This window comes from Acomys russatus, chromosome 17 (assembly GCF_903995435.1).
Source record: "Acomys russatus chromosome 17, mAcoRus1.1, whole genome shotgun sequence".
Taxonomy (NCBI): domain Eukaryota; kingdom Metazoa; phylum Chordata; class Mammalia; order Rodentia; family Muridae; genus Acomys; species Acomys russatus.
Window position 1 is genome coordinate 37,999,965 of NC_067153.1, and position 17,807 is coordinate 38,017,771.

General features: G+C 57.0%; 2 protein-coding genes across 2 annotated transcripts in view; both read left to right on the forward strand.

Annotated features, from left to right (window-relative positions):
- Ptp4a3 (protein tyrosine phosphatase 4A3) overlaps positions 1–17,807 on the forward strand; it is a 759,824-nt gene that overhangs the window by 725,612 nt on the left and 16,405 nt on the right. The gene's annotated exons all lie outside the window — the stretch shown is intronic.
- Adgrb1 (adhesion G protein-coupled receptor B1) overlaps positions 2,395–17,807 on the forward strand; it is a 71,982-nt gene continuing 56,569 nt past the window's right edge. Inside the window, exons 1-2 of the mRNA XM_051159720.1 lie at positions 2,395–2,691; positions 15,139–16,151. Coding sequence (XP_051015677.1) covers positions 15,368–16,151 — 784 coding nt within the window. The 5' untranslated portion in view covers positions 2,395–2,691; positions 15,139–15,367. The remainder of the gene's footprint in view (positions 2,692–15,138; positions 16,152–17,807) is intronic.

Here is a 17,807-nt window from a genome sequence, read left to right on the forward strand (position 1 = left end):
GTGCCTTGTTGAGGTCTTACCTTCCACCGTCTGGACTCTGGATCAAAAACTTGGGTGAGGGAAAACTGATGAAAGCAATGGGGCAAGAATGAATTCTCAGAAAGGGAGGAGGGTTAGGCCTTTGTCCCTAGAAGCCCCAGTCTGGGAGGCAAGACCACTTTGTTGTGATGGCCCAGTTCAAGGGGGTCTTAGCGGTTCCCCAAAAGCCTCCAGGCCGGATTCCAAATCCCTGCCAGAGAGTTGTGCTGCCCTCCCACATCAGCAAGAAACAAGTGTGGAAACCGCTTAGATCCTGACTCATAGCCTTGCGGCTGCTCAGCTGCCTCTTGGTCTGATATCAGAGGCCCCCTGGTGACCAAAGGCTGTTACTGCAGCAAGGACGCTAAAGCAGGCCTAACTCCAGGGACTGGAAAGTTTAAGATGCCCAGCAATGATGATGATGATGGCTCCGAGAGGCCTCCAGGGATACCGTCTCCTTTTTGTGATTCCAAATACCTTGGGTAGAAGGCCATTCCTCAAAAAGGCTAGGTGAATATGGTACTGATAAGTAGGATGGCCTGGTGAGGACCTTGTGGACTTCAGTGTGGTCCTGTGAGTCCCTCAAGGACACCCTACAAGTTGAGGTCTTGCAGGAGGAGTAACTGGTGTGCAGAGTGACATGTTTAGGGCCTGGGTGCCTAACTGGCTCGACGTGCTCCCCTGACACAGAGAGATGCAGGAAGAGTGCTGACTGTGATGTTGATGGAGGGCACTGATCAGAGGTTTTGGTGGGGGCTACAGGGCAGCACTGCGGGTGCTGACACCCAGGGGGAGAATGTTGATAGTGGTTTTGAGTTTGTATTGTTGTTAACAGTGGGCCTGAGGAGAGATGCAAACAGCTGGACCAGATGTGTTCTTGGGTAGCATTGGTACCAGTGGTCTGCTCAAGTGTGGAGAGTAGTGGATTCTGTACAAAGGGTCTTGAATTCAGGGTGGATGGCAAGTTGTGAAAGAGGATTGGATGCAGAAGCGTCCTGCTGGAGAAGGACACAAGGCGACTTCCCTGAGCTCAGAGTTCCAGGACTCTTCTTGTCCGTCTAGACCCAGGAGTGTCCAACCTTTTGACATTGGAACATGACATTGGGATCTACCAATGTGTGGAGTCACATTCACTCATACATCCTGGGATGTGTGGAGGCTGGTGAGCTGCTTAATGAACATGTCTGGTAGAGAGACCCCTTTAGGCACCTAACAGAGAAGGAACCAGAAGTCTTACGATGGAGGACAAATCAGCTGAAGAGGCCTCTCTCCACCCATGGACGGAAACTGGCATGCAGGGTCACTTTAAGCCCACTTCGTTTTGACTCTGTCCCTGGCATTCTCACCCTCCCCCACCCCAGCATCACAGGACAGGAGGTCCTCTGCTAGGTAAGTCTAGACCCATCGACCCAGCTGAAAACAGTTCAGTGCCCCACCCGTGCCCTTCTTGGAAGAGCTCCAGTCCCTGCCTCTGATTCCATCTCTTTGCCCATCACTCATCCGACCCACCCACCCACTCATCCTCCACCTATGTATGCATCATCCTTCCATCTGCATGGCCCACCCATCTACGTAGCCCTCTCCCTAGGGCCACCCACCAAATCCACTCTCCCCCAGTCCTGCTCACCCTCACCTGCCTTCACAATTCCACCGACCCTGACCCTAATGGCCACCTGTCTGTCCGTCCATCCACCCTCCCGCCTCTACCTACATTCACCTGCCTCCTCCTCCCACACACCTCTAGGTCTGTGCGTCTGTGCACAGCCCTCAACCCCTCATCTCCATCCATTCGTTTTGTTGGTCCATCACCTGTCACCCAGATGCAGCCACTCCCCTGCTCCTGGAAGAGAGCACAGTCCCAACTCTTGGCTTTCTGGCGTGGGGCAGGAGCCGGCTGTCTTAGGTGCGCGCGCCTGTGCGTCGCACCCCTTCTCCGTGATCCCGCTCCCCTCCCCCAAACCCGCCCCCCGCTCGCGCTCCCCCTCTAATGTGTGATCTGGAAGCTCTATAAAGCCTGATGTAATCCGTAATGCAGTCTCTGGCTCCCGATTCGGGATCCAGTTTCAGAGAGCGAGAGATTGGGGAGCGCCGGCAGCCGGGCGGGGGAGCAGCTTGCCTCTCTCCTCCTCCTTCCCCGCGTCCTCCGCCTCCTCCTTCTGCCCGCGCCGCCCCGCCCCCGGCTCCGCTCCCCCCCCCCCCCCCCCCCCCAGGAAGGGAAAAAAGGCGAGAAGAGCCCGGCAGGCGAGAGGACCGGAGCGGCGGCGCGGCCGGAGAGGGAGCGGCGGGCGCAGGCGGCGGCGGCGGCGGCGGCGGCGGGCGCGGCGTTGGCGGCAGCCCCGGCAGAGCGAGCTGAGCGGGTGAACGGGCGGACCGCGTCCTGGCTCGGCTCCGGGCCCGCGCGCCTAGCATAGCCCGCAGCCCGGGCATCCGGACCCTCCTGGCGCCCGGGGGGCTCCGCCAAGCAGGGGGTGGGGAGGAGTCTGAGAGCGCCCGCGGGTGCGCTCTTGGGAACGTCTCGGCGGGGCCCAAAGCGTGTCGGGGGCGGCAGCGACAGTAGCCCCAGCTCGGATCGGGCGCGCGGCTCCGCCGCTGGCGACGCGGTGCGCTCCGGGGGCTTTGCAAGTCGCTGGATCAAGTCTTTGCTCGCCCGCGGGGCCTCTGCTTCTGGGGAAGGTAAGAAAGGCTCCGGAGCGGGGTGGGGGCACGGCGAAAGGGGGCGTCTCGTGCTGGGAGGGGGTCGGAGGAGGGGTGGCCTCCCGGACTAACCAACTTCGCCGTTTGGGCTTCGCAGCTCCCAGGATTAGGCTCCGAGCTTGGGAGTTTGAACACCCCCCCACCTCGACACACACACACACACACCAGCCCAATTCCCCCAGCCCCCTTCCTCCTCCAGCGGCGGTAACGGAATCTGGCAGGTCCCTGCGCTCCCGCATTGGGCGGGCTGAGGAGGGGGCGCCCTGGACGTGGGAGTAGCTTCTTGGTGCTCTTCACCTCCCCCTCATCCTCATCAGGCAGAGCCAGGCCAATCTGGCAGGCTGAGGCGGGGAAGGACCCCCTGCTCTATCGCCAGCACAGACCCAAGGCGCGCTGGGGAAGGCGTTCCCGTGGTGCTTCGACACATAGATGCTGGCAGGGGTCTAAGGGAGCCCCGCCTGGCTCCCTATGCCGGCCCAAGGAGGATAAGGAGAGACAACCCGATGTGTCCCCTATTCCCTGATCTTACCCAAAGCCCGTTACATATATTATAGGGCCCGGCTGCATTATCCCCCCCCCCCCACGCACAGAGCTGGAGGCGGGCAAAGAAGCCCCCAGACTTCTCACAGCTCTCACCTTACACACCCGACAATGGCAGCGGAGACCCCCGAGGCTTGTCTCCAGATTCGGGAAAGGGCTATCCTAGTGCCCCCACCATCACAACTGACACGCGCAAACGCCCTAGCTCGTTCCTTCCTGGTGTTCTTTTCTCTTCGCTTAGACAGGCGGCGCAGATAGGTGCCCTGAACTTTAGGTCGGCCCGCTGCCCTCTCCGCCTGAAGCAGCGGGTTTGGGCACTGAGCACTCTCGGCTGCGTTTCTCCAGTGGGCAGAGGCCACCAGCCTCCGCGGCCGCTGCGCTCTTTCCGAGCTGCGTGCCACTGCCTCGAGGAATGAGCACGGCCCCCGCCCCCTCCTGAAAGTCTGAGGGCTTGGGATCCGGTCGGGAGCCCTTTCCCCTGGTCCTTTGCGCAGCCTAAGCAGAACAGAAAACGTCCCTGGCCCCGGAGGTGGGCGGCGGAACCGAGAACCGCGGCGAAGCTAGGTGGATCGAGGGCTGGTCTGAGGCTGCGGCTCTGTGCTCGGATCCCTCTGCCTGGCTGCGGTGGCTCCTGCTTGGTCACTCCCAGGGAACCCAAAGGGCTGCACCAGCCTGGCACCCTCTCGGGCCTGTTGGGCACCCCTACCCTTTCCACTTTTATTCTGGGCTTCCAAGTTTCTCAGAGCGCGCAGACCGGGCTAGGACTAGACCAGCCCTAATCCGCTCCTTCAGCGCCCCTTCCCTCCCTCAAGTCCCCATCACGTTCCTCTCCCCTGGGTCTGAGGCGGCAACTCCGAGGGAGTTGAAAGGCATGAAGGCGAAGGCGCGTGGGTGGGCACGGGGCGCGCACTCCCGCCCCAGAGGAGCCGCTTGGCATATGTGTTGGGGAGGGGGTTGGGAGGTCTGCGCGTCTGCATCATGGGGGCCCAAAGAGACCCTCCGTGTCCCCGCTCTGTAGCCACAAACACACGCCCCTCCTCGTGAAAGCTACTGCAGGGGCACAAACAGCGGGCGGAGGCGTGGGGAGAGAAGCTGGGGTCCTTTTTCACTGTCTGAGAGGCGGTATCCCGTATTTTCGGATCCGAGAAAGCGAATATAACATCTCCCAGAACCTTCAAGCCTTCCATTTCTCACAGACCCTTGCAGCGACAGCAGCAAGGGAGGTCGAGGAGGTAGCTGCTCCCTTCTCGACCGCGGGTGGCCACAAAACTCTGCTTTCGGACGCCGCCGGGGTGCCGTTGGGTCTGGCTTTGAGTACCCAAGCAAGGTCAAGCAGGCAGAGAAAGGGGCAGGGGATCCTGGGCGCGTCCCCGCGCGCGCAGATTTGGGGCCTTCGAAGGGGGTGTGGGTTGCTCGTAGTCAGTCCCGCGAGCCTGCCTGCTGGCTCCCGGTCCTGAGAAATGGACATAGCATGAGTTCGGGGATCCCGGAGCGCCTCTCGCCCCGCACGGGGCCCTACGCCCTCCCGCTCCCCTTGATCGCAGCTGTTCGGCACTGCCTTCAGACTTGTTGCGCCTCAATCGGGGGACTGGAAACCGGCGGGGTAGCTCCATAGCCCAAGAGGCCGGGGCAGGGCCCCAAGGCCAAAGGATGTGCCAGGGCCCGCGGATGCGCGATGCGCTGAAGCGCGTGCAGGGAGTTTGCTGCCTCGGATCTGAGAGAAGGACGCTTGTCCCTGCCTCGATCCCGCGCGGGGGCGGAGAGAAGGCGATTTTGTCGCCTTTGGCTTCATACCGCACTCCTATGGACCTTGAGCCGCAGAGGGGCCGCCGCCAAGTTGCTGAGCCCTCCAAGACCCTTCCTTTGCTCATAGGCTCTTGGGCCTCGGTAGCTGAGACCGCGAAATGGGAATGCGCATTATGTTCTTGGAACCTTTGCAGCCCCGACCCCTCGAGCATATCCGGAGATCCCGACGTTCCGGGTCCGCAGTGTGTTGGGCCTGCGGCGCCCAGGCCGCCTGGGTTCCGAGGCGGCTCTGCGCCTGCGGACACAGCGGTTAGGCCAGGGAGCAGCGGGCCCCAGGCAGGGCCCTGTGAGCGGCAGGGACCTGAGCAGCTTCTCATGGCGCCCTGGTCTCCTGGCTGCCCGCCTGGCCCAGTTCTGCCTCCCAGAGCGGGTCTGGGGACGCAGAGTCAGTCCCCAGGGGATGCCGCGGGCTCCAGGCCCAAGCGGCCGGCGCCGGGCTGCGGTGGTGGAGGGCGGGAGGGCCGGCCCGGCGCGCTGTTGCGGACGACCAAGAGAGGGCGCCCGCACCGCGCTGCGCTGGCCCTGCCCGCCCCTTCCGTCTCCTCTGCCGCGGACCCGCGCTCCAGGCCCCATCTTGGGCAACCCCTTGCCGCCCTCTCTTGTCCCTTGGCTCCTGTAGCCAGAGCCAATGACGCATCTGGTGTCTCAGACTGAGCCTGCATCACTCTCTCCCAAACTCTCCTTGCCTGGATGTGCAATGCACAAGTGTGACTGTGTGTTTGTGGGCACGTGTACCTACGCGCCAACGGATGCACGTGCTTATGGGATAATCTGCAGGCTCCAAACATGTGTGTGCAAGCATGCAGCCTCCCACATATGTGCATATACTCCCTCTTAATGGGAGGGGCCCTAGCACCCTCCCTCCCCGAGCAAGTCTGGACCTTGAAGGTTTCTGTAAACCCTACAATGCCTGAAAGTTCACTCTTCATGGCCCTTGTACTGCCCTGGGGGTGCAGCTGTACCAAGGCTTAGAACTGTGAATTCTGGGAAAACACGGGGCTTGTGGGCCCCCGTGTACAGCCCAAATACACACAGAGGAAGTGTTGCACGACATTGTGCAAACATGTTGGGAGTATAGGGGAGGCCAAAGTGTCCCCCACCAAATTCTTGTGTTAATAGGAGCATAGGATAGGGGCCTGACAAGCTCCCAGGGGCTGAGGTAGCCCAGAGGTGTAGGTACCCAGGAGGGCCAAAAAGTAAGGCAGTGATAAGATCAGAAAAAAATATTAAGGTGAGGAATACCTGTCCAAAGGCCCTGGGAGAATAAGTACAGATGTAAAAGTACAGACTCAGGAGAGGAAGGTGAAGGACCTCAGGGCTTTGGCCTGTACTCTGGAAGCTGGGAGGCCTCTCAGGGCCATAGACTGGACTGGTCACTTGGACTGATAGACTTGCCATGATGGGTAGTGGGTCTCAGAGGTACCAATCAGGAGACAAAATGTATGCTCTGTTGTATGGGGCTGCCATACCCCTTGGCTGCATGGCACAGAAGGTATAGGTAAATTTGCCACATAGGAGAGTACCCAGGCTGATGTGACCCAAGGTAGCCCATGTGCCAGTGTGCAACAGACATATAAATATCCCACAGAGAGACACACAGAGAGCTCACCACTGCCCAAATCCCGTGCCTACTGTGGCCTCACCAGGACTCTAGTCAGCGCAAGCGCAGAGCAAGCAGAACATATTTCACACGTGCCCGTGTGTGTCCACACATGTGCACAAGGGTGTGTGGGGATGTGCTACAGGCTTCAGGGGATACACTGGTAGTTGGGAAGGTCTGTGTCACCTGCTCCAAGAGTATCCAGGCTGAGGAGGAGCATGCCTGTGGCCTCCTGCAACCTCTGCCAGACAGGCCGTGGCTATTTCCACTCCACAATCCATATACACTCACCCCTTTGCTCTCTTCCCTTCCTCCTTACCATCATTAGCTGGCATCATGTTGGGTTCTGGGGTTCGTCTCACCCCACCCATCACCCCTACCATCTCATGCCCACGCACAAGTGCCCATCATTGTCCTACACCATCACCACCCAAACCCCTTCCTCAGAACTGTTTGAGGCCCCCCAAGTTGTCTACCACCTATCTTCCCACTCCCAGGAGGACTATGGGTCCATGCCAGGTCAAGAGTGCTGTGGGCCCCTAATCTTTGCTACTATAGGACCTATAGCTACCGCTTCTTCCTTGAAGCCATCTTCTGCCTGGGCACTTTTTTTTTTTTTAATTTATTCAGATTACAACTCAATTGTTATCCCATCACTTGTATCTTCCCGTTCCTCCCTCCCTCCCGCTTTCACCCTATTCCCCTCCCCTAGGTCTATGACCGAATGGGACCTCCTTTCCCTCTGTATGGGCATAGGCTATTGAGTCTCATCTTGGTAGCCTGCTTATTCTTTCTTTGAGTTCCCTCAGGCCTCTCCACCCAGAGGAGGTGATCAAATGTGGAGCACCAGAGTTCATGTCAGAGTGAGTTCCTGCTCTCCACATAACTGTGGAGAATGTCCTGTCCATTGGCTAGATCAGAGTAGAGGTTCGAAGTTTACTACTTGTATTGTCCTTGGTTAGTGCAATAGTTTGAGCAGACCACCCTGGGCCCCGATCCACCTGTCACGATGTTCTTCTTGTAGGTTTCTAGGACCCTCTGGGTCCTTCTATTCCCACATCTCCTGTATTTGTCTTACCTAGAGTCCCAGTGGGATGTCCTTACATCTTGCCTGGGTACTTCTTATGGTCCAACCCTGCAGCTCAGTTCTCTAGAATCCACCTGGCTGAGTCAGAATGTCACTTGTCCCTGGAATGACCAGTGGGTTCAGAAAATCAGCAGCTGAAGGTTGTTCTTCAAGGAAGTGAGAGCCGTGGGTGCATGCGTGCATGTGTACGTGTGCGCGCGCAGGTAGGGTATGAGACACACAGTTCTGAGTATGTCAGTACACCCACAGTATATATGAGAATGTGTGTACATGTATACTTGTATGGACAGTGTGTGTGTGCTCCCTGAGTTATAAGTGTGTGAGGCTGCTCACTTTAGAGTGTTGTGTGTGCAGTGTCCATGTGGTATTGTGAGTGTGCAGTGTGGTATGCACACAGCATTGTATGCAACTCCAAGTGTGCAAGCACAGTATGCTGCACAGTACATGAGTGAATGGCCAGTGCACAGGTACAAGGAGAACATGTACATGGCATATTGGGGTAAGGTTGTGATCATGGGGGTCAGTTTGCTATGGTCACGGGATGCTGCTGCCAGAGCCATGATAACCTGGTCTGCATGTGGGTTGGAGGCTATGCTGGGTGGCAGGAGCATATGGAATAGAGGCAGGGCACAGGCTCAGGGGGCCATCTATCTCCCCAGCACTGAAACCATATTCTTTACCACTTGGATTCTGCAAGAGGCTTGGTCCGATACCCCTACTTTGGGGTATACCCTGCATGCCTCTGCTTAGCAGTCTCACTTTGGCCAACCTCTACCCACCCACCAGGGCAGGACAGTTGTTGGTCTAAAGTTACAGTGCCAGCAACCGTGCTGAGGTCTCCATTCTGCAGCTTCTGGCCTACTATGGGTATGGATGCATGGATGTCAGTGGGTAGGCCTGGAGCTTCGTGACTTTCCCTCAGTATCCTCACATCCAAGCTTGCCAAGGTCAGCCACAAGAGCCCAGGCTACCCTCAAATGGCCTGGAGAATCTCCAAAGGCCCTACAGAAAGTCAGCCCCCCGCCCCCAGAAGTGGTCAGCCCAGGCATACACTGACTAAGACCTTCAGTGCTTAGTTGCCCACTCGCAGCCTTGCCCTGTCTTCCCCAGCCTTGCCTTCCCAGGCTAGCTGCTCCTAGTTGGTCTTGGTAGCGACTGGGGTGGGGCCTGCTCTCCAGACCATAGCCTCCCCCTAGATCCCCCGTCTGAGCACTGGCTTGAGGTAAGGCCTGTTGCAGCTGGCCATTTAGGAGACTTGCCAAAACGTCCTCCCCTTTTCCCTCTTCCTAGCACCTGAGCTCTGGCAGCAGGAGCCCTGCCTGTCTGCCATGGCCTCAGACCTGCCCTGGATTTCTTGGGCCTGAGCAGCAGGAAGGAGGCATGGTATGGGCACAGGCCAAGGGAGTGGGGCATATGGAGTTCCTTTAGTGCCAGGCAGGTTGGAGTGATGGCAACAAGACAGGAAGGAGCGCAATAACACAGGGGTCAAGGTGCAATGGGCAGTGGGGTGGGATGGGGTAGAAGATGACAGTCTTTTTCTTCCCAGGGGACCTGAGGCTATTGCTCAGCTTCCCCATGGTGGTGGGGAGTCTGGGTGGTCTAAGCCAAGGCAGATTATACACTGGCTTAGAGAATAGCTGGGCACGGGCAGAGCCCCTCTAGACACTGCCGGAGTAGCCCCTCGTTCTATCAGATCTTTCCTCCTGGCAGTTCAGCACGATTCCCAGCCACATCCCTGAGTGGCTCCTGTGTCGTGGAGAGCGGTGGCTTGCTGGGTCTGATGAATTGGAGGCTCCTAGTTCTGTTTCATGGTCTTCTGTCCCATGTCTCCTGTGGGATTGATGCATGGGCCACCCCACCTCTCTCCTATGGGTGGAGCTTCAAGAGGCCTTGCTGGCTCCCTCTGCACCTGATAGGTGAGCCTGAGACCATGGTTGGGGAGTAAGTCGTGCAGATGCCCCCTCTTTGTCTTTGTGCCCCCTGGAAGGCCTTTCACAGATTCTTGGCTCCCTCTGGCCCTAAGTCCTGTGGGAGTCACACAGGTTGCCTTGAGCCTACATCAGAGGCCCCACTAGGGCCCCAGAGGCAGGTGGCAGGACCACCTCTGCAACTAGCGACCCAGGCTTGGGAGGCCCACAGGAGTGGGGGTAGGGAGAGCACTGTGAGCAAGAAGGACACCCCCCCCCCCAGCTCCCACCCCCACCCTCCTCTCCTGGGCAGTCCTCAGTGCCCGGGGCGCCTGCCCCTCCCCCATTGCAGCCTCATCCAGTACACAGGCGGGCACTGTTTGGATGCCGCAGGACTACAGAGTGGCTTTTGTGGCTGGTGTCTAGGATGCCATGGGCAGCCTGGGGTGGGGAGGGAGCACTGAGCCCAGGCCCTTGCTTGGTCTGTTGATATGGGCTAGCACAGGGCCTTGAGAAGAAATGGACGCCCTAAGGCTGGAGAAGGCCCTCTGACAGCATCCCATCCATAACCCCGGAACATGATGTGGAGACCAAGTTACTGGGCCTGACTGCTCTGTGTGTGTGTTGTTTGATTTTGCACTGGAGTGGTTGCTTCCTAGGCTAGGGTGGATCTAGGTGGGAATCTGTGGCCCTTGGGTATGGCCTGGGGCACTTAGCTACCTCCACCCCACCCCACCCTCACTCCCCCAGGGCGCCAAAGACTTGAATCTAGGGTCATGAGGTGCTATGCTTATTCTTGCCTGCAGGTGGCACTCAGGGAGCCAAGTCACCAGTTCCCTTTTCCCCTTTCCTGATTCCTGTTCTTCACTCCAACTGCTGAGGCATCTATGAATTCCATCAGTGGGACCTCCCATTGACACCCTAATACCACCTCCTACCCCCCTGAGGTTTCTCTGGATGCCCTAGAAGAGCCTTGTCCTGTAGAGGCAGGCCAGCCTTCTTTGCAGAACAATGATGGCTAGACACCAGGAAGAGCTTCCTGGAAGTAGAACAGTTGGGAAAAGTTGGGAAAAAGAGAGGTCTGCCCAGGACTGGGTACAAACTGAACTCTTTCTCTGGGAACCAGATTGAGTAGAAGGCATATATACTGCCCAGTGTTACTCGGACCTGGAGATGGGTACTCTCTACCAGAGAGGTGACCCGTGATTTTGGAGGCCAAGGCAGGCACTCCTTTTCCTGGAGAGAGGGCCAGTGGCAGCCTCATATTAAGTTGGGAACATTTAGCCTGAGAGTCTTTTAACACTTGGGATAGGAGATAGGAACCATCTCTAGCCTGTCAAAGCTTGTAGGCTCTCAAATTCTGTGGGGGTGCCTATGGCAGGCCAGGCTGCAGCTCCTTTCAGGGTTCCTGGCGGATGCTTGGGGCATCTCTGGGGAGCGAGGCTGCAAGCTCCTGCAAGGGATGCCAGACTTTCACCAGGGAAGTACAGAGTGTGGCCTTAGGAGGTGCGGAACTTAGGGAGCCTGGTCCAGCCCTGGGGAATCCAGGTACCCTCTCAAGGAGCAGCCTATGTACTTGCTGTAGCAGGGAGGGGGGAGGGACACAGGCTACATATGGTGGAGGGTCTCTGTGCATGCTACAGTGGCTTCAGGGCCACTCTTCATGGGGAGAGTATGTGACTCAGATGGCCTCTTACTCTAGCTCCTGGCCACCAAGGCTTTCTGAGACTTGCTGCCCAGGTGAGTCCTTTGTTCTTAGCCTGACTGGCTCAGCCCCAGAGGCTGTACTTCTGAGGCTGGGCTCTCCAACCCATAGTCTAAACACACCTTGCCTGTGTTCATATACATGCACACATGTGTAGACAGGGCTTACACAGACACATGTAAATGCAAGGCACACATGTCTGCTCCACCTCCCCAACACAGCTGTCCTTCTGGAACCTTCTATCTCCACTGATAAAAAGCCTCTCTCTCTCTCTCTCTCTCTCTCTCTCTCTCTCTCTCTTTCTGCCCCACCCCGCCCTACCCTGTCCAACCACAGTGTCCCCTGAAGCCACAGATGCCTCTAATGAAGATCAAATGAGGCCTGAATCACAACTTGCTCTCACAACCCCACTTGGGCTCTGCCTTCAAGAGGTCAACTGTAAGGTGCTCCTGCCAGCAGGGAGCCAATCCCTGTTGTGTCCCACTCACCCACTCAGCATTCTCGACTAGCGGGTTTGCTTGGGCTGAGAAGGATGAGAGAGGACTTGTGGGAGGAGCCAGACAGGTGGATGAAGAGGCTTCTGCAGAAGGCAGCTGGGGACAGGCTGGAGAATGGGCAGGGGCCTCAGGTAGTGACACCCAGACTTTTTCCTATACCTGCCTCATAACAGAGTACAGCCAGGCCCTGCCAGGCCTCTCTCTTGTGTTGGCTGTGATGCCTTTGGGCCAGCCGTGCCTTTTCCAAAGATGAGGATGAGGCAAGCTCAAATCTAAGATGCCTTAGAACAGTGCTCCTCAACCTGTGGGTTGTGATCCTTTTGAGGCGGGGTGTCACGTATCAGATACCCTGCGTGTCAGACATTTACATTATGATTCATAACAGTAGAAAAATTATAGTTATGAACTAGCAATGAAGTAATTTTATGGTTGGGGGGGGTCACCATAACATGAGGGACTGTATTAAAGGGTTGCAGCATTAGGACAGTTGAGAACCACTGCTTTAGAAGATGCCAGGACATCTGGGAGAGGCCTGAGCCTCAGCACCTCCCTTGGAGACCCTGTAACCCCTACAGGAGTTTTAGGTGCCCTGTTTGAGAACCCCATGGGTGGTGTTTGTTGAAGGCCTTAGGGGTTTTCAGGGGTGCGGTTGCCTGAGAGGATGTTGGTCATTGCTCTCAGCTGCCCTTTCTCCCATCTCTCTCACTATGACCTTCTACACCCTTAACACCCAGTCCAGAAATGTTCCCCTTGGTCCCCTACCTTAGTTGGCCCTGGCTCTAGGCCCTTCTTCCTGCTTCCTCCATAGCCTCTTGTGGCCCCCAGCCTACAAGTGGTGGCTCATTTAAGGGACAGTTCTGTGGCTATGCTGCCACTGGCCACCATGGCCACCTCCCCTGGAACAGACACTGGGAACCTATGTACCTGGCCAGTACTCCAGGAATAACTGACTATCTTACAGTTGTTGGCCAGTGACAAGAATCTAGCTAGCAGGGACACTAGAAGGGCCTGTGCTTAGCTAGCGCCCTGGGGTCCTGGGATGGTGGCAAGTAAGGGCAAGGTAAGGGTTCTCTGCGGACCTTCTGGCCATCTGTGACGTGGATCCCTTAGGCTCTCTGCTGTAGCGACAGAGTATAGGCAGGCATAGGGTGATGTGCATCATTATGCACTGTCCTTCCAAGAACTCAGATGAGCTTGCCTGTGTTTCTCACCTAGCTGACCCGTGGAGGACAGTGCCACCGTCCACATGGCTTTATGGACACCACCGATAACCCCCCCTCACACACACACACATACTGCCTGGCTAGGTTGTGAGTGCAGAATATACCCCAGGCCATGCCCATTTTCCAAATGGATGCAAGAGCCTGGTGGTGGGTGCTTATATCTGATCTCAGATTTGGAGGTGGGGGCTCCAGAGTCAATGTCTTCCTGGGAGTCGGTGGTCCTTTCAAGCTATGTAGGCCCCTTGGTAAAAGGTAGTGGATATGGGGATGATCTCAGCTATGAGGTGTGTCTCACAAGATGGCCTGGGCTTCCTGGGTGCATGAGTTGGCTGGGCAGGGCGAAGTCGTTGGCTCCAGGGTAGAGTAGCAATAACATGGGAGGTTATTGGATGAACGTTTCCTCCAGATCTTACCAACATTACCCTGGGCCTGATATTGACCTCTGCTTTTCATAGAGGGAGTGTATAGCCCTGGGTAGGCCTCTGCTGACAGACTGGTATCAAGAACAATAGAGTGAGGGGTGGACTGTGGGATTCAGGCCATGGCTTCTTTGGGTAGTCATGAAGGCTTGGTGAGGTTACATCAAGGGTCACCCCTAAAACAGCTTATCTCGGAGCTGGCAGAAGTAGAGGAGGGAGACACGGAGAGTGCTTTCCAGGGGGCCTGGGGATGCCAGGGTTAGAAGTTAGCAATACAGGTTTGGACTTTTTAAAGACCAGGATGGGCGCGGGAGGGTATGTGTGTGCTTTGACCCTCCTTCTGGGAGCAGTTGGGAAATGGGGGTCCTGTTCATTGTACAGAGGCACAAAGCCTGAGGCTCCGCGAGGACTGTCCAGCCTCAGGCATCCTGGCTTCCATCTTCTCAGAACCTCTACCCAGGCTGGGCACTGGCCTGGAGGCTGCTGCCTGCCCAGGAGGCAGTCCAGGAAGGACGCCAGGGTGGAATGCAGAGCTGGGACTGACCTTGAGTCACTGGTCAGTTGGGCCCAGGCTGCACGGCATGGAGAGTCCCTGGGGTGGGGACAAGCTGCTGTATACACAGTGTCAGCAGAGCCATTGGGTCTGCACCCAGAGGCTGAGAGGCCAAGGAAGGAGGGGCTTGGCTGTGACCACCCTTCTTTCCCTACTGGCTCAGCTGCAGAGGGACAGTAGGGGAACTGATGTCTCCAACAAGGCAGGGCTGAGCTGGGTGTTACACAGCATGTGGAACCCAGACTAGCTCTCAAGTTTTACCCTTAGAGGTGCATAAGGAATTGCCTAGTGCCCTCCCCCCTGCCCCACCACAGATGGAAGGTGTTCCCAGAGGCACTAGCTCACTCCAGGGTTTGGGTGGGCTTCTCTTACCAACTTTCTGTGACCTTGAGGAAGCCACATATTTTCTGTGCCTCATCTTCCTCATCATGAATGTAGGTAGCATAGCCACCAAGCTAGAGGCAAGGTGAGGGCACAAGAGGCAGGTAGGAGAGTGAGGAAGGGAATCCCCAGCTGGGAATGCATGGGGCAGGGGGCTGCCATGCATAGGAAGCAGGGGGCGGGTGCTGTCATAGCAGGGCCATATCTGAGTCCCTTCATCCCCAAGCTTGCACCGGATCTTCCTTTTATGGTGGTCCATACCCGGTCCAGGTTTATGGAAAGGTATGAGGTCTGTTGGGAGCCCTGGAGAGGCCATGGTCACCTCTTTCCTCTTTCCTCCTGCCTGCTACCATGCCTGTTTGATTGGCTGATATTTCAGGAAGAGGAAGAGGCCTCTGAAGGAAGTGAAGAGAGGGTCTGAGGGAGCCAGGTTTCTACTCTTGGGGGTCCAGAGGGTGTGAGCACACCCATGGCCAATGATTAACAAGGCATGAGAGGAAAGGCCTGAGGAGTATAGCTTGTCTTCCTCACTCAGGAAAGGGGAGAGGGGAGCCGTGGGTCAGACTATGGTGGAGACAGAGGAACAAGTGGACAGAGTGAGTGCCTGGGAAGACACCAGGGCCATATATTGTATTGCCCAAAGCCTCACTAGACCTACTGAGTTCCTGACTCTTCAAGTCCTGAGACCATGCCTTTTTTTCCCCCCAGCTACCATTGGAAGCCACAAGCAAATACCAGGAGCCTGGACTTTAGGAGTCATCACAGCTCTCACTGTCTCCTGAAACAGTGCCCCTGTTCCCCACCTTGCCTTCACCCAGGCCCTGCCTCTGGTCTACTGCCCTGGACGGCCCTGCCTGCAGCCGGACCCTGGCATGTCAAGGCCTGGCCTGCACTTGCCTGCCCAGCCCGCGGAACCCCAGCGGCCCCGCGAGCTAGGATGAGGAGCCAGGCTGCTGCCCCGGGCCCCATCTGGATCCTTGCTCCACTCCTGCTACTGCTATTGTTACTGGGGCGCCGGGCACGTGCTGCCTCTGGGGCAGACATAGGGCCTGGGACGGAGCAGTGCACCACATTGGTGCAGGGCAAGTTCTTCGGCTACTTCTCGGCAGCCGCTGTGTTTCCAGCCAACGCCTCACGCTGCTCTTGGACCCTTCGCAACCCGGACCCTCGTCGCTACACGCTCTACATGAAGGTGGCCAAGGCTCCAGCACCCTGCCTGGGCCCTGGCCGTGTCCGTACCTACCAGTTCGACTCCTTCTTGGAGTCCACGCGTACCTACCTGGGTGTGGAGAGCTTTGACGAAGTTCTGCAGCTCTGCGATCCCTCTGCACCCCTAGCATTCCTGCAGGCCAGCAAGCAGTTCCTACAGATGCAGCGCCAACAGCCACCCCAAGAAGGGAACCCCGGTCCCCAGGGCGAGTTCCCCAGCTCTGGTGACGACTTCTCTGTGGAGTACCTAGTGGTCGGCAATCGCAACCCCAGCCATGCTGCCTGTCAGATGCTGTGCCGCTGGCTGGCTGCCTGTCTAGCGGGCAGCCGAAGCTCACACCCCTGTGGCATTATGCAGACTCCCTGTGCCTGCCTTGGTGGAGATGCTGGAGACCCTGCTTCCAGCCCCTTGGTCCCCCGTGGGGACGTCTGCTTGAGGGACGGCGTAGCTGGTGGCCCTGAGAACTGCCTCACCAGCCTGACCCAGGACCGGGGTGGGCATGGCTCAGCAGGTGAGTGGCAGAAAAAGGACCCTGTATGGTGCTGCAACAGATGGAGTGAGGCCACGGGGGAAAGTGCAGTTCCCAAGGCTGGCGTCTGTCCAGCATCACTTTTGTCATCTGGGTTGAGAGACCATGTATAGAATTCTTAAGTTTATCAATGGTGCCCAGTATAGAAAGCCTTGTCCAATAGGGTGGCATGTGGGTGAATGAGGGAAGAAAGGATCAGTAGCTAGTTTCCTCACAAGCCAGTTTAAATCTTCCACAGTAGGAGAACACTACTTATCTTCAGCAATGACATTTTGAACCTTTCCTAGGCTGCAGTACCTGGTGTCTAGGGACTAAAGTGAAGGTCAGTGACACTCCAGGGTGGAGCATAGGAGAGTGCAGAGGCAGAGTACTCAGAAGGCTATTGTTAGGAGGTGAGGTTTTGGGGTTCAGTGTAGCATGTCTACAGCAGCTGCCACTGGGGTGTGGTTAATGAGAGCAGGGACAAAAATGCCATCCTGGTCCAGTGGTCACAAGTAGGAGGAAGGCTACCACCCAACAATATGTACCCATCGCAAACAGGACCAGGGTGTCAAAGACACCCAGAAGCCCAGTGTTGAGGGAACTACTGTCTTAAATCTAAGCTAAAGAGGTCTCATGGGCTGGACACCTGAGGACAGTGGCCTTAGGGGAAAGACAGCAGGGCCCAGGCCTGTTTGGGATAAGTCATGGAGCTATCAATGTATCTTTATGAGTGTCCTGCCTGTAACAGAAGGTGGGACCTGCTTTCTGTGACCTGGGGGGAAAGAAGTGGTAAGGGCATCCTGGATTTGATCTGGAAATATGAGCTGAGTTAGCATCAAGGGGACACTGGGATATGAGAGCTCAAGTCTGTTCCCTGCCTGGTGAGCAGGGCCAGGGAGAGGCTTGGCTGAGGACTTGATGCCAAGGAGGACCAGAGTAGGATGCTGATGCCTTAGAGCATCAGCTACCTTAGCATTTCTGAGACCATGAAGCCGTACAGTCTGCATAGAATGTTTCCAACCCCGAGCACATTTCTGGTCAAGACCCTGTGGCAGATCCCAGGTCAGGACCTCTGTGAAACTGAGGCTGAGCTGACCTCTCCAGGGTCCTCAGAGGAAGTTCTGTACATGTCATTGTGATGAAAAGAAGGGCAGAGGACCAGCCCTCCTACTGGGTAAGCTGGAGGTCATTGTGACCTTGACAAGGGCAGGTTTCTTTGTGTGGCAGGAATGGGAGTGGGCCCATGGGGGAACCCTGGAGGAATGGAATGCTTACTGGGGGACTAGAGAAATGGGGTGGGAAGACACAGGATGGCAGAGCCAGCTGTCACCAGCCGATCTGGCCGTGTGCCCTGCTCTACCTCTCCCCAGCATTTAACTGTGTGAGCCTGGGTTCCTACATCTGCAAAATGCTTCTCGGGGTTGCACCATCACATTGATTTTATTTGTTTCTGGTTGGGAGGCCACATCATACCCCCCTGTGCAGGAGCCTGGCCTCAGTGGCATATTGGGGCAACTACTGTGCCAGGGAGCTGCTGAATGCTGCTCCAAACACCTTGGCATAGCTGCCTGTAGCCAAGGTGCTCCAGGGCTGGCATGAGAGAGGCTGGGGGCACCAAATGGAAGTGCTTGTGTGGTATGGAGTTGGTTGGAGGAA